This window comes from Cherax quadricarinatus, chromosome 39 (genome assembly GCF_038502225.1).
Source record: "Cherax quadricarinatus isolate ZL_2023a chromosome 39, ASM3850222v1, whole genome shotgun sequence".
NCBI classification, from domain to species: domain Eukaryota; kingdom Metazoa; phylum Arthropoda; class Malacostraca; order Decapoda; family Parastacidae; genus Cherax; species Cherax quadricarinatus.
This window is the reverse complement of record NC_091330.1, coordinates 9,341,929-9,366,227: the sequence shown is the minus strand read 5'-3', so window position 1 is coordinate 9,366,227 and position 24,299 is coordinate 9,341,929. Positions and strand designations below refer to the sequence as shown.

Genomic DNA, 24,299 nt, shown 5'->3' with positions numbered 1-24,299 from the left:
TTTAGAAAGACACGTAAGCAAATACTAAGACATATTAGAAAATGTTTCGGTCCTGCTTATGTGTCTTTCTAAATCATAAGGTATAGCCAGTGCGCTAACCATTGGCCCAGTGGTTAACGCACTGGTCTGTGTGTTTTAGGATTCACTTGCCATGGGTTCAAGCTCCACCCGTTCCGTAAATTGTTTGTGTTATTGCGATTTCATGAATCGTGAAGACAGACAGCCAAGAAATTAAAGCCCCACATCGACAGCATTCCTACTTTCATTGGGAGCGAAAGATTTCCCCAGGTCGCCCGGAGCACCGTAGCCAAAACCTCGACCCCGAAAAATAATTCAGAAGACGACAAGCACTTCAGGAAGAGTCCAGTGGAGCCCCCGATGAAATGTCATTCCGAGCAGTGAGCACCATCAAGTACACACCTACACTTAGCTACACCTTGGCGACCACGAGGACCTTCTCCATGACATCTGGCCACGGACTACTGCCAGATTTAGGTGACGCTGATGAATATAACGGCCAGGTATAAAGTTATACCATGATGTACATATATATATATATATATATATATATATATATATATATATATATATATATATATATATATATATATATATATATATATATATATATATATATATATATATTATATATATATATATATATATATATATATATATGTATATATATATATATATATATATATATATATATATATATATACACACATATATATATATATATATATATATATATATATATATATATATATATATATATATATATATATATATATATAGGCAAAACAACCACTCTGAAAGAATAGAGAAATTCCAAGCGCTTTCGTGACTACTCACATTATCAAGGAACTGTGAAAGTAAAGCATCCAAGGAAGCTATATAAGGGGTCTGGCCAGCACCTCACTATCAGATCCCACAACGGTTAAACACGTGACGCGCGGCGACCCAACTTGGATAGGTCCTTTGCACAACTCACCCACAAACTATTCTACCCAAGAAAATTAAAAAATTATTATTTGTCCAGTGTATTAAATTCTTCCCAAATTCTATTAATTATAAATGGATCTAATTTATATAAACCAAAGAAGAATTTAATACACTGGACAAATAATAATTTTTAAATTTTCTTGGGTAGAATAGTTTGTGGGTGAGTTGTGCAAAGGACCTATCCAAATTGGGTCGGCGCGCGTCAGGTGTTTAACCATTGTGGGATCTGATAGTGAGGTGCTGGCCAGACCCCTTATATAGCTTCCTTGGATGCTTTACTTTCATAGTTCCTTGATAATGTGAGTAGTCGCGAAAGCGCTTGGAATTTCTCTATTCTTTCAGAGTGGTTGTTTTGCATATTCTGAAATCACCTGTTTACAATGATCTTATTGCATATATATATATATATATATATATATATATATATATATATATATATATATATATATATATATATATATATATATATATATATATATATATATATTGTAATAATGTTATTGTCTCGAAGTTACTGTACCATCTCGACGTATGAGATCGTCTCATTATAACAGTTTTTTCTTTATTCTCTATCACTGAAGAACAAACAAAATACTTCTTTACATAAAAAAGGGTAGATAAAAATTTACTTTCTATTTTTTTACCACTACCACGAATGCAATTATAGCAAGTGATAGAGGAGTTTAGTTGGAATTTCTTGGATAAAGGCTCTTAACGTGAAGGTGTCGAGGTCGTTGTTTATCAAATGCATCTTCCCGGATGGTAATGCTGTGGGAGTCTTGCATACTTACTCTTGGTAACTTAAAATTCAAGTAACCATGTATTCGATCATCTTGAGGTCTGTGCAGTTCCTTCCATAGTCTTCGCAAGTCCATCTACAATCTGTACAAGTATTTCTACAGTCTATGCAAGTCTATCTACAGTCTGTCCATGTTTTCCTGTCAAAAGCACCATATGCAAAGATTTCTTGCAGTCTCTGAGCATGCAGTCTGATCATTTCTCTCTCTCTCTCTCTCTCTCTCTCTCTCTCTCTCTCTCTCTCTCTCTCTCTCTCTCTCTCTCTCTCTCTCTCTCTCTCTCTCTCTCTCTCTCTCTCTCTGGGGCTGTGGTGTAATTCTGGATGGTTTTTATGGTTTTATTCTCACTTTCTTAGTATCATTTGATAAAATGGAAGATATATTCAAGAAATAGAAATGATTTGATTTGTTTCAGGACTGGAAGTAACTTGAAATTGAGCTCAAAGTAACAGAAATATTAAATACAGTCTCTCTCTCTCTCTCTCTCTCTCTCTCTCTCTCTCTCTCTCTCTCTCTCTCTCCTTCACAGAGAAGACCCGGGCCAGGACCCGTCCTGGAGAACCTACCTGTCCCTGTTCTATCTCTGTTGTCTCTTACCTCTTAGAGACTTAGACGTTAGCAAGGTATAAACTTCCATTACTGAATCTATATTTTTGTTCCGTGAGGACTCGAGTACTCACTAGGTGTTTAAAATATTTTTTTTCCTCTCTGTTTCTTCCAACATTTACCATCTGACACTCTTTATAGAGAGTCCTCACCAACACTCCTTACGGACATCTCGTACGAATACTGCTTACGGGCAGTCCTTACGAATATTCCTTACGGACACTTCTCACGGACACACTTCTTAGGAATATTCCTTACGGACACTTAGGAATATTCCTTACTGACACTTCTTAGGAATATTCCTTACGGACACTTCTTAGGAACACTTCTTACGGACACTCCTTACAGACACTCCCCACGGACTGCAAGTTCTTTGTACTTCAGAATATCCTGCTTGTTACCTCTCTTGAATTTGAATATTGCAGTTCCATCTTCATGTCGTCGATTATTTCCTCAATTTGTTAAATTTATGTACGAGTGGCTTGCACAGGACTTCAGTTACTTCTCTTAGTATTAGTAGTGATATATCATCTGGTGCTGATGCCTCTGATGAAGTAAGTCTTATTGGTTCCTCATTGATCGTGTGTGTGTGTGTGTGTGTGTGTGTGTGTGTGTGTGTGTGTGTGTGTGTGTGTGTGTGTGCGCTCATGCGTCCAGGGGCACTACTATGCATTACAGGTATACGTGACGATATAATAATTGCATTGTTACGTATGATTTGAGAATATACACTATCCTCCGTTAGGAAAAAGATGCATGTACATATGCACGCGCATGCATACGTACGCTTGTATACAGACGTATGTATACGAGCGTATGTATACGAGCGTATGTATACGAGCGTATGTATACGAGCGTATGTATACGTGAGCATGTATGCGTGCGTATGTGTATATGTACGCTTCTGAACGTACCTGCCACTGCCACCCACCTGCGGTGTTGGGTGCTACAGAGGCTACAGCGATACTTCTGTAACTCTCGCGGAAGGCAACTGAATTTTGTGGCCCGTGGCTCCCTGCCTTATATAGTGCCTGGCTGGCTTTACGTGTCAGACCTCCACCCTTTCCCCCTTCATCTTCTAGCACCGCCCCCCTTTATCTACTAGCATCACCCCCTTTATCTGCTAGCACCGCCAAGTTCACCTACTAGCACCTCTCCCTTTACCTACTAGCACCACCTTCATCTACTAGCACCACCATCTACTAGCACCACCATCTACTAGCACCACCATCTACTAGCACCACCCACATCTTTCACATACAAAAAACTAATATCAATAAGTAGTTCTGTTATGTTACAATATTATTATTTATTATTATTATTATTATTTATTATTATTATTATTATTATTATTATTATTATTATTATTATTGCTGTTATGTTATCTTAAAAAAGTTTCTTTGGTGTAGGTAAGTGACCATCACATAACATGATGTGGTCCCTAGATTTTATGGGCTGGACCAGAAGGGTCTCTGTTATATGACCAAAAGTTCCACTGAATGACCAGTGACTACTGAGCGACCAGTGAGTTACCACCGAGTGACCACCGAGTGACTAATGAGTGACCATTGAGTGGGTCATCTCTCTCTCTCTCTCTCTCTCTCTCTCTCTCTCTCTCTCTCTCTCTCTCTCTCTCTCTCTCTCTCTCTCTCTCTCTCTCTCTCTCTCTCTCTCTCTCTCTCTCTCTTTCTCTCTCTCTCTCTCTCTCTCTCTCTCTCTCTCTCTCTCTCTCTCTCTCTCTCTCTCTCTCTCTCTCTCTCTCTCTCTCTCTCTCTCTCTCTCTCTCTCTCTCTCTCTCTCTCATGCTAATGCTACTACTACAACCCTAACTCTTTTCCACATGCAGAATGTATTACGGGTGGTTGAGGATCTCACTGACGTACAAGTACTGGGGCTTGCCACGTCATACCAAGGGCCATTGATCAGCTAACTGTCTGGCAGTACCAGTGATAGACGGGTCATCGCAAGATTCAGACTAACCCGTGCCAGGACTACGGTGTTGGCGAACATTATACATACAGTACCAGTGACGTTTGTACATAGTTGAACGTTTCCTGCTTATGCTTAGCCACCTCGTTGCCAGACGTGTCGGGGATATTTAATTTGCTTGTTTGTGACTGAATGTTCATAGGTTCATGTAACGCAGCGTAACGTACCTAACCTAACGTAATCTAACCTAACCTGACGTAATCTAACTTAACTTAGCCTAGCCTAACGTATCCTGATTTAAAATTAAATAAATAATATTTATAATTTTAGAAGAAGACTAAAGAAATTGAAAATTAGAATCAATGTATGAAAATAAACATTGTACAACGGCCAAGAGCTAGAGACTGAAAAGGACACAGTATAAATACTACGTACTAGACACGTCTGGAGAGACCAGGGTCACAGGACTGGAAGGTATGCAATAATATGTCCCGTTATATTATGGGAGTCTTGTGACCCGTTCTGGGTGCCCAGAATGTTGGGCCAGGAGGACAAACTTGAGAACATTAGTCGTGTACGTAACATTAAGTCCACGGACATCCCTCCGGTGTTGGAGGCTCCTCTGAATATACAGGTTCAGTCAGACCTGGTCGAGACTCGTCACTAATCATCTTAAGAGTCATTGCACTCAAATTTTATCAAAAATATGAAGACCATATAACTTACGGAATGCAAGTACCTCACTTCTGCTTTTGTATATTAGATTTGACCTTGAGGGACTGACCACCTCTTACCAAGACTGATCATCTCAAAACTACTTCTGCGACTGTCCCCAGTGCTATTATGCTACAGTCTATAGGATAGCGGTGCACAATGAACTAGCCGCTTCGGCAGCAAAAATCTAAATCTAATCTAAATCAAATACGTTGTGCAGGCGGAACGTTTTGACAGTAAAGGCACCCAAATGTTGCGCATGTGTCTTATTTAATATCCTTTCTGAGTGACAAGACTCGGTGCTTCTAGGATGTGAATGCTGAAGTTACTTGTGTGTCACCATCTTTCCTCAGCACGGAGAGTTCTACAGTCGCAAGATCTGAGATAAGGGATGGACAGCTTCCCTTTACCGATAGCCAAGTTGATTGAGCTGAGCCTTCTTCAGTGTTCGATGAGGAGAGGACGGTCGTGAGGAGAGCTCAGCCGACATGACCAAGCCGCGGTGTGCATGGAAGTTGTGGTTGGAGGGGCGTTACGGTGACACATGAGCCAACGAAAACGAGAAGGCAACACATATTTTTATTCGCACTACGTTTCGCTCTAAGCACACTTTTTTCAGGCGAAACATGCCTTTCTTTGGACTACTTTTCGCTCCAAGCACATCATTTTTTCAGGTCACTTAAAAACTGTTTTTGACTTGAAAAATATTCTATAATGGAAGCGAAACTTTGTTCATGACTTGAAAGAACTATCAAACCACGGTCCGGGCGGGGACTGAACTCGCGGCTAGTGGGTCGTAAAACTCCAGAGCGGCATGTTAATTTTATGACTCACTAGCCGCGAGTTCAATCCCCGCTTGCATAGTGGTTTGTTTGCAATCGTGTCATTACGATATCGTGAGTCTTGGAAGAGCTGTAATTCGAGCGAAACGTTTTGTAAATATAGTCTTGTTCAACACGTGTGTTTGTCGACCAAGTAATTTCATCTTAAAGGTTTATAGGTCATGACGGTGCTATACAATACCGACGGGTCTCTTACTGTCAATACCGACGGGTCTCTTACTGTCAATACCGACGGGTCTCTTACTGTCAATACCGACGGGTCTCTTACTGTCAATACCGACGGGTCTCTTACTGTCAATACCGACGGGTCTCTTACTGTCAATACCGACGGGTCTCTTACTGTCAATACCGACGGGTCTCTTACTGTCAATACCGACGGGTCTCTTACTGTCAATACCGACGGGTCTCTTACTGTCAATACCGTCGGGTCTCTTACTGTCAATACCGACGGGTCTCTTACTGTCAATACCGACGGGTCTCTTACTGTCAATACCGACGGGTCTCTTACTGTCAATACCGACGGGTCTCTTACTGTCAATACCGACGGGTCTCTTACTGTCAATACCGACGGGTCTCTTACTGTCAATACCGACGGGTCTCTTACTGTCAATACCGACGGGTCTCTTACTGTCAATACCGACGGGTCTCTTACTGTCAATACCGACGGGTCTCTTACTGTCAATACCGACGGGTCTCTTACTGTCAATACCGACGGGTCTCTTACTGTCAATACCGACGGGTCTCTTACTGTCAATACCGACGGGTCTCTTACTGTCAATACCGACGGGTCTCTTACTGTCAATACCGACGGGTCTCTTACTGTCAATACCGACGGGTCTCTTACTGTCAATACCGACGGGTCTCTTACTGTCAATACCGACGGGTCTCTTACTGTCAATACCGACGGGTCTCTTACTGTCAATACCGACGGGTCTCTTACTGTCAATACCGACGGGTCTCTTATTGTCAATACCGACGGGTCTCTTACTGTCAATACCGACGGGTCTCTTATTGTCAATACCGACGGGTCTCTTATTGTCAATACCGACGGGTCTCTTACTGTCAATACCGACGGGTCTCTTACTGTCAATACCGACGGGTCTCTTACTGTCAATACCGACGGGTCTCTTACTGTCAATACCGACGGGTCTCTTACTGTCAATACCGACGGGTATCTTACTGTCAAAATTTTTCGCCAGAAGAGAGACCTAGGTGTTGCACCTATGTCTAGTTCTTCAGGTAGGTGAGTTAGTAATGGGTGGGATTAATAATGGACGACCCCTTAGGAAGGTAGGTGCACACACTGCGTGTGTGTGAATTCCAGTACACATTGTACTGGAATTTACACACACACACACACACACACACACACACACACACACACACACACACACACACACACACACACACACACACAGTCATAGAGTAGTCAGGCCGTGGAAGAGCCTAGAAAGTGACGTAGTGGAGGCGGGAACCATACATAGTTTTAAGGCGAGGTATGATAGAGCTCATGGGGCAGGGAGAGAGAGGACCTAGTAGCAATCAGCGAAGAGGCGGGGCCAGGAGCTGTGAATCGACCCCTGCAACCACAAATAGGTGAGTACAAATAGGTGAGTACACAACTGGAAGTTGAAAACTCAGATGAGTCACATGGGTGTGAGAAAATATTTCTTCAGCCTTAGAGTTGTCATGAAGAGCGAAGTAGTGGAGACAGTATCAATACGTAGCTTTAAGAAGAAGTACGATAAAACTCTTGGAGCCAGGAGAGAGAGTAAGTCTAGTAGAGGAGAGCGAAGAGGCGGGGCCAGGAACAGTGAATCAACCCCTGCAACCACATATAGGTGAGTACACCATTTATCCCCAGGAGTCCTCCCTAGTAATGAGCAGGAAAGGCCAAGATAATTACCTTAACTACTTCACGTCAGCTGGTCTGTGCTATACATAAATGTCAGCGTTATTGTGAGAGCCCGCTAGATAGCGATGAAGATAGCATCCTCTGCTGGTTGACGCTAAAGATAGCAGCCTTTGCTGATTAACGCTAAAGATAGCAACCTCTACTAGTTGACGCTAAAGATAGCAGCCTTTGCTTTTAAGCGCTAAAGATAGCAGCCTCTGTTGGTTGACGCTAAAGACAACAGCAGAAAAGAGAAAAAAGTAAAATCAATGTGGGAATGGGAGGTAATCAGGTTTGTTCCAAGGATGAGGTAAGGCAGGACCACCATGGTCTACAGTATGAGGTGAGACCACCATGGACTACAGTGTGAGGTGAGACCACCATGGTCTACAGTGTGAGGTGAGATCACCATGGTCTACAGTGTGAGGTAAGACCACCATGGACTACAGTGTGAGGTGAGACCACCATGGACTACAGTGTGAGGTGAGACCACCATGGACTACAGTGTGAGGTGAGACCACCATGGTCTACAGTGTGAGGTGAGACCATCATGGTCTACAGTGTGAGGTGAGACCACCATGGTCTACAGTGTGAGGTGAGACCACCATGGTCTACAGTGTGAGGTGAGACCACCATGGACTACAGTGTGAGGTGAGACCATCATGGACTACAGTGTGAGGTGAGACCATCATGGTCTACAGTGTGAGGTGAGACCACCATGGTCTACAGTGTGAGGTGAGACCACCATGGTCTACAGTGTGAGGTGAGATCACCATGGTCTACAGTGTGAGGTGAGACCACCATGGTCTACAGTATGAGGTGAGACCACCATGGTCTACAGTGTGAGGTGAGACCACCATAGTCTACAGTGTGAGGTGAGACCACTATGGTCTACAGTGTGAGGTGAGACCACCATGGTCTACAGTGTGAGGTGAGACCACCATGGTCTACAGTGTGAGGTGAGACCACAATGGTCTACAGTGTGAGATGAGACCACCATGGTCTACAGTGTGAGGTGAGACCACCATGGTCTACAGGGTGAGGTGAGACCACCATGGTCTACAGGGTGAGGTGAGACCACCATGGTCTACAGTGTGAGGCAGGACCACCATGGTCTACAGTGTGAGGTGAGACCACCATGGTCTACAGGGTGAGGTGAGACTACCATGGTCTACAGTGTGAGGTGAGACCACCATGGTCTACAGTGTGAGGTGAGACCTCCATGGTCTGCAGTGTGAGGTGAGACCACCATGGTCTACAGTGTGAGGTGAGACCACCATGGTCTACAGGGTGAGGTGAGACCACCATGGTCTACAGTGTGAGGCAGGACCACCATGGTCTACAGTGTGAGGTGAGACCACCATGGTCTACAGTGTGAGGTGAGACCACCATGGTCTACAGGGTGAGGTGAGACCACCATGGTCTACAGTGTAAGGCAGGACCACCATGGTCTACAGTGTGAGGTGAGACCACCATGGTCTTGATGAATGGTTTGAAAAACCGACAAGTTGAAGATTGAGACACTTATGCAGCATATGGGAATCTTTATTCAGGAAACGTTTCGCCACACAGTGGCTTCATCAGTCCAATACAAAGAGGAAGGCGTAAGGAGAGGAGGAGTATGAGGTAATCAGTCCCTCAGCCTGGAGTCGATGTGTTCAGTCCATCAATCTTGTAGAATGTACATTCTACAAGATTGATGGACTGAACACATCGACTCCAGGCTGAGGGACTGATTACCTCATACTCCTCCTCTCCTTACGCCTTCCTCTTTGTATTGGACTGATGAAGCCACTGTGTGGCGAAACGTTTCCTGAATAAAGATTCCCATATGCTGCATAAGTGTCTCAATCTTCCACCATGGTCTACAGTGTGAGGTGAGACCACCATGATCTACAGTGTGAGGCAGGACCACCATGGTCTACAGTGTGAGGTGAGACCACCATGGTCTACAGTGTGAGGTGAGATCACCATGGTCTACAGTGTGAGGCAGGACCACCATGGTCTACAGTGTGAGGTGAGACCACCATGGTCTACAGTGTGAGGTGAGACCACCATAGTCTACAGTGTGAGGTGAGACCACTATGGTCTACAGTGTGAGGTGAGACCACCATGGTCTACAGTGTGAGGTGAGACTACCATGGTCTACAGTGTGAGGTGAGACCACCATGGTCTACAGTGTGAGGCAGGACCACCATGGTCTACAGTGTGAGGTGAGACCACCATGGTCTACAGGGTGAGGTGAGACCACCATGGTCTACAGGGTGAGGTGAGACCACCATGATCTACAGTGTGAGGCAGGACCACCATGGTCTACAGGGTGAGGTGAGACCACCATGGTCTACAGGGTGAGGTGAGACCACCATGGTCTACAGTGTGAGGTGAGACCACCATGGTCTACAGTGTGAGGTGAGACCACCATGGTCTACAGTGTGAGGTGAGACCACCATGGTCTACAGGGTGAGGTGAGACCACCATGGTCTACAGTGTGAGGCAGGACCACCATGGTCTACAGTGTGAGGTGAGACCACCATGGTCTACAGTGTTAGGTGAGACCACCATGGTCTACAGGGTGAGGTGAGACCACCATGGTCTACAGTGTAAGGTGCGACCACCATGGTCTACAGTGTGAGGTGAGACCACCATGGTCTACAGTGTGAGGTGAGACCACCATGGTCTACAGTGTGAGGTGAGAGCACCATGGTCTACAGGGTGAGGTGAGACCACCATGGTCTACAGTGTGAGGCAGGACCACCATGGTCTACAGTGTGAGGTGAGACCACCATGGTCTACAGTGTGAGGTGAGACCACCATGGTCTACAGGGTGAGGTGAGACCACCATGGTCTACAGTGTAAGGTGCGACCACCATGGTCTACAGTGTGAGGTGAGACCACCATGGTCTACAGTGTGAGGTGAGACCACCATGGTCTACAGTGTGAGGCAGGACCACCATGGTCTACAGTGTGAGGTGAGACCACCATGGTCTACAGTGTGAGGTGAGACCACCATGGTCTACAGTGTGAGGCAGGACCACCATGGTCTACAGTGTGAGGTGAGACCACCATGGTCTACAGTGTGAGGTGAGACCACCATGGTCTACAGTGTGAGGCAGGACCACCATGGTCTACAGTGTGAGGCAAGACCACCATGGTCTACAGTGTGAGGTGAGACCACCATGGTCTACAGTGTGAGGTGAGATCACCATGGTCTACATTGTGAGGCAGGACCACCATGGTCTACAGTGTGAGATGAGACCACCATGGTCTACAGTGTGAGGTGAGACCACCATGGTCTACAGTGTGAGGTGAGACCACCATGGTCTACAGTGTGAGGTGAGACCACCATGGTCTACAGTGTGAGGTGAGACCACCATGGTCTACAGTGTGAGGTGAGACCACCATGGTCTACAGTGTGAGGTGAGACCACCATGGTCTACAGTATGTGGAACCACCATGATCTACAGTATTAAATGGAACCACCATGATCTACAGTATTAAATGGAACCACCATGATTTACAGTATTAGATGGAACCACCATGATCTACAATGTGAGGTGGGACCACCATGATCTACAATGTGAGGTGGGACCACCATGATCTACAATGTGAGGTGGGACCACCATGATCTACAATGTGAGGTGGGACCACCATGATCTACAATGTGAGGTGGGACCTCCCGGTCCTGCCTGTCGTTAATAGAGGTAAAAGGAGGAATATAACAGAGTACAACGGTACCAGCATTGATATATGGATGTGAGGCATGGTATTTAAACGTTGCAGCGAGGTTTCTGGAGGCATCGGAGATGTCAGAGTGAGAGAAATATGTGGTGTGAATATTATGCAGAGAATTATTAGAAGATGGTCTGGGGTACCTGAAGTATACCTGGAGGATGTTTCCAGGGGCAACGCCTCCATGACCCAGTCCGTGACCAGTCCCCGCGGTAAATCAGGGCCTGAACAACCAGGCTGTTACTGCTGGCCGCAAAGGATGAGTTACTGAGGTAATTTGAGTATTTAGATAGTACGGAGCAGAACTGCATGGTGAAGAGGGGGATATAAATCTGGGCTTATAAGTCTCTTTCTCTCTCTCTCTCTCTCTCTCTCTCTCTCTCTCTCTCTCTCTCTCTCTCTCTCTCTCTCTCTCTCTCTCTCTCTCTCTCTCTCCCTCTGCAATTGACAAGTTTCCCAAGGGGCCAAAGGAAGTAATCTTGGTGTGGGTCAATATTTCCGTCGAGTTATTTTCGTAGATCTTCCCAGGCGTAGCCAGACGTAAGAGGCGATTTCTTACACCTGCTGCCCATATTCACCTAGCGGTAAATAGGTACCTGTGTTTTAGGCGACTGTCGTGGGTCGCATTCTAGGGAAGAGAACTGAAGTTTCCTTAACTGAAATACTATTACCTGGCTTTCTTGAGTTGTCCTGGGTTAATAAGCCGAAGAAAGTCCTCACCCATTTGCCGGCCCATTTAGGGAGATAGGGTTAGTTGGCTTATTAGGTTTGAAGCCTATCGACTACATGAAGGCTGTATCTCAACTGTTCGTCACCAGTAAAGAATATTAAAACGGGAGTTAATATAAACTCTCAAAGTATATACTCTGAGAGATATACACCTCTCGATGTATATATCGGTGTATATATTTTGAGCACCTGCCGCCAGTTAGTGTTGGAAACAGCACCTCCCGCTAGGAGATAGTTCCTCCTTCTAAGAGACAACTCTTCCCGCTGAGAAATGGCGTCTCCCGCTAAGAGATAGCACTCTCCGGCCAGAAATAGCATCTCCTGCCAGGAAATAGTTCTTTCCGCTAAAGATAGCAGACTGAGGATCGAGCCTCCACCACGTCTTGCGCTGAATGACCCACATGGATTTAACGCTGAACACGAATTATTTACAATTTATTAAAATTCTCACCCTCCTGTAGATACATTGATTACAGAGTTTCCAGTGATTCAGCGAACATTCTTAGAAAGGATCACACAGCCTTGATATTATTTTTTTTTTCACATGTTCTGTGTTTAAAATAGAATGGAAGAACTATCTTTTTTTTAAATAATAGAGTTCTGTGTAAGCGAAACGTCGTCCCAAATAAAAGCTTATTTTGCAACGTGCGTTTTTTCTTCGTTGTTGTCTTCACTACGACATTTCTATGCAGTACTGGAGTTACTATTACGTGAGAATTACCATCTCTGAGGGGTTGTGAAGGAAGCTATTACTTCATTAAAGTACTGTCATGCTGTCACACTGTCACGCTGTCACACTGTCACGCTGTCACACCGTCACACTGTCACGCTGGCCCGAATCGCAACCTTTCCGCCGCTTCGTTCATTGTTATTTGACAAAACTCATCAACATTGGCGCCACACCGTGAAGACTGAAGATTCTGGCGTCGCCTCCGCGCTGCTGTCACTCTTTGGCGATGATTCTATACACATGGGTGAATGGGCATGATTCAATAACGTATGGGTCCTCTATGAGGGCACACGTGACTCACATAACCCACACTTGCCCATAAATAACGTAGCTGATTAATATAATTTAGTGCAGTTTTTAAATGTTTAATAGTACACTGGGACCGACTGTCAATGTTTTATTTTAATAATAATAATAATAATAATAATAATAATAATAATAATAATAGCAATACATCAATAATAATAATAATAATAATAATAATAATAATAATAATAATAATAATAATAATAATAATAATAATAATAACAATAATAATAATAATAATAACTATGGGTCTTTCAGACGATTCTCTGTATCATCACTGTTGAAAGGGATTCGAGTCTCGATTAAGAATGACTGGTAATGACTGGTAAATGGACCGGTAATCGTGTCCCAGTGCTTGGTGAACCACGTGGAACCTTGCCTGTGGACCTTGATGAACCTCCCACAGAACCAGGTTCAACCTAGTGGGCTTCACTGCTTCAGATTATTTTCACCTACTTGTCAGCACCGTACCTAGCATGCAGGTTACATTTTTCCCTATTTAAAAGTAGTCTTAACGTTAGTTTACAGGTGATTTGAGGCTTTAATGCTCTTCATTCAGACCATTAAAGGTAACAGTTGCTTAGAGACCCGTGATATGGAAGAAGTGAATGTTTTCAGATATTTGGGAGTTGACGTGTCAGCGGATGGATTTAGTAGGCAAAGCACTACTGCTCAAAAATTGAAGAGTATAAGCATAACCCTAGAAAGCTCTGGGAACAACTAAAACAGTTGGGGTATAGCCATAAGCCAGTAGATAGGTCTAACATAGTACTCACTGTCGATAATGAGGTATGCCACGAAACATCTAAGGTGGCAAATTGCTTTAATTCCTACTACACATCTGTTGCATCAACACTAGTAAGTAAACTACCAGCTGCATCAAATACCTTTAACACAGACTCTGATAAGTTTCAAACATACTATACCAATAAAGGGGTAACCCCAAACAGTTGTCAACTAGTAAGTGTATCTCATGACTATTCAAAAAGAACTAAGCAGGTTAAACCCAACTAAGAGCACAGGCCCTGATAACATCCCGTCTAAGTTCCTAAAAGATGGTGCTTCTGAACTGTCAATCCCTATTGCTCACATAATAAATCTATCAATCACCACTAATACCGTACCGGAGGGGTTCAAGGAGGCCAGAGTTACTCCTATCTTCAAGAAAAATAGTAGGTCTGATGTAAGCAACTATAGGCCTGTTAGTATACTCAGTATAATATCTAAAATTCTAGAGAGGGCGGTGTATTCTCAAGTAGTTAAGTACCTTAATGACAACAACATTCTCCATAGCTATCAATCGGGCTTTAGAAGATCCTACTCAACCGACACCTCCCTTATTAATCTGATGGATTACCTGAGAACTGAAATGTCAAAGGGGAACCTCATAGGTATGGTAACCTTAGACCTGCAAAAGGCCTTCGATACTGTCAACCACAATATATTATGTAATAAACTTCAAGCTATCGGTATAGGTTCTGTAGACTGGTTTAAGTCCTACCTTAGCAACAGGAGACAAATAGTCAAAATCAACAAAACAGAATCAGAACCCCTGCCGATAACATGTGGAGTTCCCCAAGGTAGTATTCTGGGTCCCTTATTATTCTTATGTTATGTCAATGATATGCCTATCAGTGTCAAGTGCAAACTCCTACTGTATGCAGATGACAGTGCTCTGTTAGTGTCAGGTAAAGACCCACAAGATATTGCTAATGTTTTAACACTGGAACTGGAGTCCTGCAGCAAATGGTTAGTAGACAACAAACTATCATTACACCTAGGGAAAACTGAAGCCATTCTCTTTGGCACGAAACATAAACTGAGAAGGGTAAATAATTTTAATGTTCAATGTAATGGGGAGCCCATCACTTTGGTTTCATCAGTAAAATATTTGGGAATCCCCTTTGACCCATGCATGTCAGGAGAATTGATAGGGAACAGTGTAGTAAAGAAAGCGAATGCCAGACTGAAGTTCCTGTATAGACAAGGACAGTGCTACCTACTGAGGCTCGCAGGACCCTATGTCTAGCCCTTGTACAATGCCATATGGATTACGCTTGCTCTTCTTGGTACTCTGCCTTGACAAAAAAACTGAAAGATAGACTGCAAATCACCCAGAACAAAATCGTAAGATTCATCCTGGGGCTGGGACCAAGAGAACATGTAGGCCAGGACGAATTACAGCAGTTGGATATGCTGAATGTTGAAGACAGAGTAAAACAACTGAAGCTAAATCATGTTTATAAAATTGCTCACAAACAATGTCCAGAATATCTTGCTGTCAATTTTGTCAAGGTTGGGAACCAAAGCAATCATAGTACTAGGGGGAGAGAGCACAACTTTGTAGTAGCCACAGTCAGTGGCCAGGCTTCAAACACCTTTTATTGTACAGCAATAAAGGAATGGAACAGACTGCCCGCACATGTCAAAGCCAGTCATAGCATGAACCAGTTCAAGAAGAGTGCCAAAAGGTGTCTGATGAATGTAGCTACAGAAAGGGAGGGGAATGATTTTCTATTTTTTAGCTAACATACGGGTAAATTTTACCATATTCCTAGTAATGACCCTCGTATTGTAGATAGTCTTAATGACCTTGGTGTAGTAGATAGTCTTTTTTTTTAGTATGATAATAAGATGTTATCTTCATTGTAGAATAATAAGAAAATATTATAACCTTTATATTATAATAATAAGGTAAAAGGACCCCAATGGAAATAAGTCACTCTGTCTGACTTTTTTGGGTTATCCTAGGTTCTCTACACATATGCTGCTATGCATGATAATTCTATGTAACTGTATTTGTGTATACCTGAATAAACGTACTTACTTACTTACTTATGAGGTTAATCATAGAATTGATGAAGAAAAAAAAGGTGAGTGGTGCGTTGAGGTATATGTGGAGACAAAGAACGTTATCTATGGAGGCAAAGAAGGGAATGTATGAAAGTATAGTGGTGCCGACACTCTTATATGGGTGTTAAGCTTGGGTTGTAAATGCTGCAGCGAGGAGGCGGTTGGAGGCAGTGGAGATGTCCTGTCTAAGGGCAATGTGTGGTGCAAATATTATGCAGAAAATTCGGAGTGCGGAAATTAGGAGAAGGTGTGGAGTTAATAAAAGTATTAGTCAGAGGGCTGAAGAGGGGTTGTTGAGGTGGTTTGGTCATTTAGAGAGAATGGATCAAAGTAGAATGACATGGAAAGCATATAAATTTATAGGGGAAGGAAGGCGGGGTAGGGGTCGTCCTCGAAAAGGCTGGAGAGAGGGGGTAAAGGAGGTTTTGTGGGCGAGGGGCTTGGACTTCCAGCAAGCGTGCGTGAGCGTATTAGATAGGAGTGAATGGAGACGAATGGTTTTTGGGACCTGACGATCTGTTGGAGTGTGAGCAGGGTAATATTTAGTGAAGGGATTCAGGGAAACCGGTTATTTTATATAGCCGGACTTGAGTCCTGGAAATGGGAAGTACAATGCCTGTACTTTAAAGGAGGCGTTCGGGATATTGGCAGTTTGGAGGGGTATGTTGTGTATCTTTATACTTATATACTCCTAAACTGTTGTATTCTGAGCACCTCTGCAAAACAGTGATTATATGTGAGTGAGGTGAAAGTGTTGAATGATGAAAGTATTTTCTTTTTGGGGATTTTCTTTCTTTTTGGGTCACCCTGCCTCGGTGGGGGACGGCTGACGTTAAAAAAAAAAAAAGTATGTATATATATTTATATATATATATATATATATATATATATATATATATATATATATATATATATATATATATATATATATATAATATATATATATATATATATATATATATATATATATATATATATATATATATATATATATATATATATATATATATATATATATATATATATATATAGAGAGAGAGAGAGAGAGAGAGAGAGAGAGCATCTGCCATGTTCACTGTCACGCGAGTCGATCGGCCAAATTACAATCATCTCGCTTCCGAATCGATGTAAGCGTCATTAAAGTACAGTCAGTTTTTATTTGGGAAAATTGTATGTAGGTGACCGTATTCGGTTATGATGGCTTTGAGTTCGGTTACGGTGGCTTTGAGCTCCGATATGACTGCTCCGAGTTCGGTTATGATAAATACGGTTACGTGGAAATGAATTCGGTTTGCGAAGGCTGTCAATAATGTGCTACAAGACATCTAACATTTTTTGTCTCTTTGAGAACGACACTTTTGAGAAATCTGGAACAGCAGTTAAGTCGAATACCCTTTATCCTCGTTTACATATTCTTCCAAAATATTTGAAGACATATACTTAAACGATTAATTGCATTTTTTGTTCACAGTGAGGATTAATTAATAGTACTTTTTCTGCTCGATAAAGCGAAGGTTGTCAGTGGCTCTATAAATTACCAACAAGAAGACGGTATTTACAGGGTTCGATACGGCGTAGGCAGTCAGTGACCCTATAAACTGCAAACAAGAAGAAAATTGTACTTACAGGGCTCAGTACGGCGTAGGCTGACAGTGGCTCTATAAACATTCAACATAAAAATGAGACGGTACTTGCAAAAAACATCAAAATCCCTCTACACATGCTACTGAGGTGGTTTTTAAGGTAGTAATAATGACAGTGAAATATATTAATATCGAGGAAAGGTAGTTTAGCGACTGAAAAGCTTATAAAAGACTACAATAAATAATAAACTTGAAAAATGTGTAACGGATATATATAAAATATATATATAAATATACTACATAAACATGTAAATATTCTATATACACTTGTAAATATAAACGAATGTATACAGGAGGATCAGTATATTATATAAACACGTAAATAAATCTCAGTTACAAAGATACTTTAAACAGGGGAAAAATCCTTTATTATACGACGTACCAATAGCAGTTTATTATACAACATTCTACCCAGGATTATGAAGGTTTTAGAACACTAAAAATATTTTTGAAATTGCCATTTGTTGGCTCACACTACTCACTAGCTTAATATGAAAAAATAAATAAATAAATAACGCACACACACACACACACACACACACACACACACACATATATATATATATATATATATATATATATATATATATATATATATATATATATATATATATAAATATATATATATATATATATATGTCGTGCCGAATAGGCAGAATTTGCGATCTTGGCTTAAATAGCAACGTTCATCTTGCCATATAGGACAAGTGAAAATTTGTGTATGCAATAATTTCGCCAAAATCATTCTGAACCTAACGAAAAAAATATATTTCGCTGTGTTTGTTTAGTATTAAATTATTGTAAACAAATCTAAAATATATTTAGTTGGGTTAGGCTAAAATAAATTGCGCTTGTTATGATAAGGTTAGGTAAGTTTTCTAAGATTCTTTTGGTGCAAAATTAAAAATTTTTACATTAACAATAATGAAAAAAATATATCTTGAAACGTATAAGAGAAAATTTCAGAAAGGACTTAATTTTAAATGAGTTCTTGCTGATTGACCAGTTTTACATATTCGGCACTACATATATATATATATATATATATATATATATATATATATATATATATATATATATATATATATATATATATATATATATATATATATATATATATATTCAAGGCAAGTGACACTGGGCGACTGAACTGAAGTCCATACGTCAGTTCAATTAGTCTAAATGAGGCGGAGAGGTTGTGTTCACCATCTGAGATGAGAGAGGTGTCAGTCAAGCCACCTGAAGAGCGAGACAGGGCAGGCAGGGTATATGGAGTTACAGTTATCATACGACCTGCCGTGGTACTCTGCCTCCACGTAGTCGTGCATCAGGTCTGAAGACGACGATGATGACGCTCTGGAAATTGAGGATGATGGATCAAGGCCTCTCCAGGTCAACACACACACACACACACACACACACACACACACACACACACACACACACACACACACACACACACACACACACACACAGAGATATATATATATATATATATATATATATATATATATATATATATATATATATATATTATACATACGTGGGGAACATTGTGAGTAACTTCCAGATACCAAGGTAGCACTCTATACTGATACCACTGATACAGTCCATGAGCGCTAGGATATCATAGGGAGATCGGCAATAGACCAACCTATAGGCGTGGACCACACAGTAATAAAGAACTACACATTCACTCGCTCAATCTTCAGAGTAAGTAAGTTTATTCAGGTATACACAAATACAGTTACATAGATTATCATACATAGCAGCATATGTGTAGAGAACCTGGGATAACCCAAAAGTCAGACAGGGTGACTTTTTTCCACTGGGGTCCTTTTACCTTATTATTATAATATAAAAGTTATAATATCTTATTATTATTCTATAATGGAGATAACATTTTATTGCTATACTAAAAGACTATCTACTACACGAGGGTCATTAAGACTATCTACAATACGAGGGTCATTACTAGGAATAATGCAAAATTACTCGCGTGTTAGTTAAAAAAAATAAAAAATCATTCCCCTCCTTTTCTGTAGCTACATTCATCAGACAATTTCGTTACTCTTCTTGAACTGGTTCATGCTATGACTGGCTTTGAAATGTGCTGGCAGTCTGTTCCATTCCTTTATTGCTGTACAATAAAAGGTGTTTGAAGCCTGGCCACTGACTGTGGCTACTAGTTGTGCTCTCTCCCCCTAGTACTACGATTACTTTGGTTCCCAGCCTTGACAAAATTGGCAGCAAGATATTCTGGACACTGTTTGTGAGCAATTTTATAAAGAAGATTTAGCTTCAGTTGTTTTACTCTGTCTTCAACATTCAGTATATCCAACTGTTGTAATTCATCCTGGCCTATATGCTCTCTTGGACCCAGGCCCAGGTTGAATCTTGCTATTTTGTTCTGGGTGATTTGCAGTCTATCTTTCAGTTTTTTTGTCAAGGCAGAGTACCATGAAGAGCAAGCGTAATCCATATGACACTGTATAAGAGCTAGACATAGGGTCCTGCGAGCCTCAGTAGGTAGACACGGCTTGTCTATAGATGAATTTCAATCTGGCATTCACTTTCTTTACTACACTGTTCCCTATCAATTCTCCTGACATGCATGGGTCAAAGGGGATTCCCAGATATTTTACCGAGGAAACTGAAGTGATGGGCTCCCCATTACACTGGACAATACAATTATTTACCCTTCTCAGTTTATGTTTCGTGCCAAAGAGAATGGCTTCAGTTTTCCCGAGGTGTAATGATAGTTTGTTGTCTACTAACCATTTGCTGCAGGACTCCAGTTCCAGTGTTAATACATTAGCTATATCTTGTGGGTCTTTACCTGACACTAATAGAGCACTGTCATCTGCATACAGTAGGAGTTTGCACTTGACACTGATAGGCATGTCTTTAACATAGCATATGAATAATAAGGGACCCAGAATACTACCTTAGGGAACTCCGCATGCTATCGGCAGGGGTTCTGATTCCGTTTTGTTGATTTTGACAATTTGTCTCCTGTTGCTAAGGTAGGACTTAAACCAGTCTATAGAACCAATACCGATAGTTTGAAGCTTTTTACATAATATATTGTGATTGACAGTATTGAAGGCCTTTTGCAGGTCTAAGGTTACCATACCTATGAGGTTCCCCATTGACATTTCAGTTCTCAAATAATCCATCAGATTAATTAGGGAGGTGTCGGTTGAGTAAGATCTTTTAAAGCCTGATTGATAGCTATGGAGAATGTTGTTGTCACTAAGGTACTTAACTACTTGACAGTACACCGCCCTCTCTAGAATTTTGGATATTATACTGAGTATACTAACAGGCCTATAGTTGCTTACATCAGACCTACTATTTTTCTTGAGGAGAGGAGTAACTCTGGCCTCCTTGAATCCTTCCGGTACGGTATTAGTGGTGATGGACAAATTTATTATGTGAGCAATCGGGATTACCAATTCAGAAGCACCATCTTTTAGGAACTTAGATGGGATGTTATCCGGGCCAGTGCTCTTAGTTGTGTTTAACCTGCTTAGTTGTTTTTGAATAAAGTCAAGAGATACACTTACTAGCTGACAACTGTTTGGGGTTACCCCTTTATTGGTATAGTATGTTTGAAACTTATCAGAGCCTGTGTTAAACGTATTTGATTCAGCTGGTAGGTTACTTACTAGTGTTGATACAACAGATGAGTAGTAGGAATTAAAAGAATTTGCCACCTTAGATGTTTCGTGGCATACCTCGTTGTCGATAGTGAGTACTATGTTAGACCTATCTACTGGTTTATGGTTATACCCCAACTGTTTTAGTTGTTGCCAGAGTTTTCTGGGGTTATGCTTATCCTCTTCAATTTTTGAGCAATAATGCTTTGCCTTTGCTCCTTTTATAAGTCTCTGCACTCTGTTCCTCACCCTTTGGAATTCATTTAGTGCTGCAATATCCTGTCTGTTTGCTTTAAATCTTTTTAGTAGCTGGTCTCTGAATTTCATATTCTCTAATATCTCAGTAGTCATCCAGGGTTCAGTTCTTCGTTTAATCCTGACCTCTTTAACTGGTACAATATTATCAAGGATGGTAGTGAACATTGTTCTGAATTTTTCCCAGGCATCGTTTACGTCCGTGCAACTTGTTATCTCTGTCCAGTCACAATTGTGTAGCCTATTTACCAGTGTTTCTTTACTGTAGTTTCTATTTGACCTCATTTTTATTGTCCTGTGTAGGCCTATCCTATCCCTAGTGATTTTCCTGATGCAGTAAATGATGAAATGATCACTAAGGCCTGTGGTAATGACGCCTGACTGACTAGTGTTCTCAGCGCGGTAACAAAGTATGTGGTCAATTAGTGTGGCTGAGAACTGTGTGATCCGGGTTGGTGTATTAATTAGTTGAGTGTAACTATTAAACCTAGAATTTGCTTATACCTTTTGCATAGCCCGTTATTTTGCTGCTGAAAACAGATATTGAAGTCGCCCAGTATTATTGTCTCGCAATTGTTTTCAAGTCTTCTAAGAACTGAGCCTGGGTGGGAGGGCGGTAACTAGCTCCCACTAAGATGGGTTTAGTCTTGGGAAGCAGCACTTCAAACCATAGAATCTCCAGTTTATTATTATCTAAATCAGGTCTTGGGTTGTAAGATAAGTCATTTCTAATGTAGGCACATACTCCACCGCCCTTTCCGTTCTTATCTAAGCGTGTTATATTGTAATCTTCTATTTTGACCTCGTCGTCAGCCACCATTTCATCCAACCAGGATTCAGAGATGGTTATAACTGCCGCCCTAATTCTGTTAGCTAGAATCCTAATTTCTGCCAATTTTGGAAAATTGATCTTGCGTTGACATGAATAAAGTGAAGGCCTGTTTTCATAAAACAATTATAATCATTAATATACGGCAATGGGTCATTTGTATTAAAATTAGGTAAATCAATGTCATCATTGCTAAAGGGCAACTGTGCCAAAGTGCATTTGTTACACACAAAATGAATTCTGGCACCGTTACTATAATTGTACAAACATCCATCATGCACGCACCCTTTAAACATTTTACATAAGGTGTCTTTTCTGTTCTTCTTTCGCACTTTAGTACAGTGTATGCACCTGTTTGGTGGTGTTTGAGATAATAATAATGGCTGTATTGTCTCACATTGGCCTATGTATGCATTACATATGGATTTAAGATTATCATTACTAGCTACTAGACCGTCATTAACACTGTCACTTATCTGCCTGTGTTGCCTCTGCAAAATAATTTAAGGTTCTGGATTTGTTTGGATATCACCACTTAAGAGCGCTACAATAAGAGTTGTGTGCCACTGTTTTTGTTTGGGTATGCGGTGTTGCCATACCTTGCGGCGATAGTTACATATACGTTTCTGATACGGTGACAACTGTTGGACTTTTACTGTCCAGGGTGCTATTACCCCATTCGCCTTTTCCAGCCCCCCATGACTGATTTCCTTCTTCACAGAATAGCAGGAGAAAAATAAATATAATTATGGCAGCCTGTGCCCCCCTAACACCTACCATTTTCACTCTTTTAATCATGCACAATAATATTTGCTTCTCTTTTCCAGGTCTGCTCTAGCATCACCACTGATTACTGTTAAATTTCCTTCTGACCTCTGCTAAGTGCATTGCCAAAGTGGTGGCTCAGTACTCACGTTAAGTGTTGTGGAGATAACCTGATAAATGGTACTTACGTGAGGAGGGCGGTGATGACCTCGCCCAGTATGCCGATACCAAGTATGGAAGACTGTGATCCCTCACACACCGCCCGCAGGAGGCACTCCTTGCCGTTGATACCAAACCTGTGATGAGGATAGTAGGTTTATATATATATATATATATATATATATATATATATATATATATATATATATATATATATATATATATATATATATATATATATATATATATATATATATATATATATATATATATATATATATATATGTCGTGCCGAATAGGCAGAACTTGCGATCTTGCCTTAAATAACAACGTTCATCTTGCCATATAAGACAAGTGAAAATTTTTGTATGCAATAATTTCGCAAAAATCATTCTAAACCTAACGAAAAAAATATATTTCATTATGTTTGTTTAGTATTAAATTACCGTAAACTTATTTAAAATATATTTAATTGGATTAGGGTAAAATAAATTGAACTTGTTGTAATAAGGTTAGGTAAGTTTTCTAAGATTCTTTCTGGTGCAAAATTATTAATTTTTAAATTATCATTAATGAAAAAAATGTTTTTAAACGTATAAGAGAAAATTTTAGAAAGGACTTAGTTTTAAATGAGTTCTTGCTAATTGACCAGTTTTACATATTCGGCACGACACACACACACACACACACACACACACACATATATATATATATATATATATATATATATATATATATATATATATATATATATATTTATATATACATATATATGTACAGTGGACCCCCGACTGGATGTTGTACTCCCTATGTAAGGACACACGATGGTGTGGATGACGCTAGGCTAATTTC

At 41.0% G+C, this 24,299-nt stretch overlaps 1 protein-coding gene across 5 annotated transcripts in view; it reads right to left on the bottom strand.

Moving 5' to 3' along the window:
* The window catches only part of LOC128696330 (uncharacterized), a 50,810-nt gene that overhangs the window by 9,005 nt on the left and 17,506 nt on the right, over positions 1–24,299 (bottom strand). For all 5 annotated transcript variants that reach the window (XM_053787534.2, XM_053787535.2, XM_053787536.2 and 2 more), the window contains one exon: positions 23,477–23,584. In XM_053787534.2, coding sequence (XP_053643509.1) covers positions 23,477–23,584 — 108 coding nt within the window. The remainder of the gene's footprint in view (positions 1–23,476; positions 23,585–24,299) is intronic.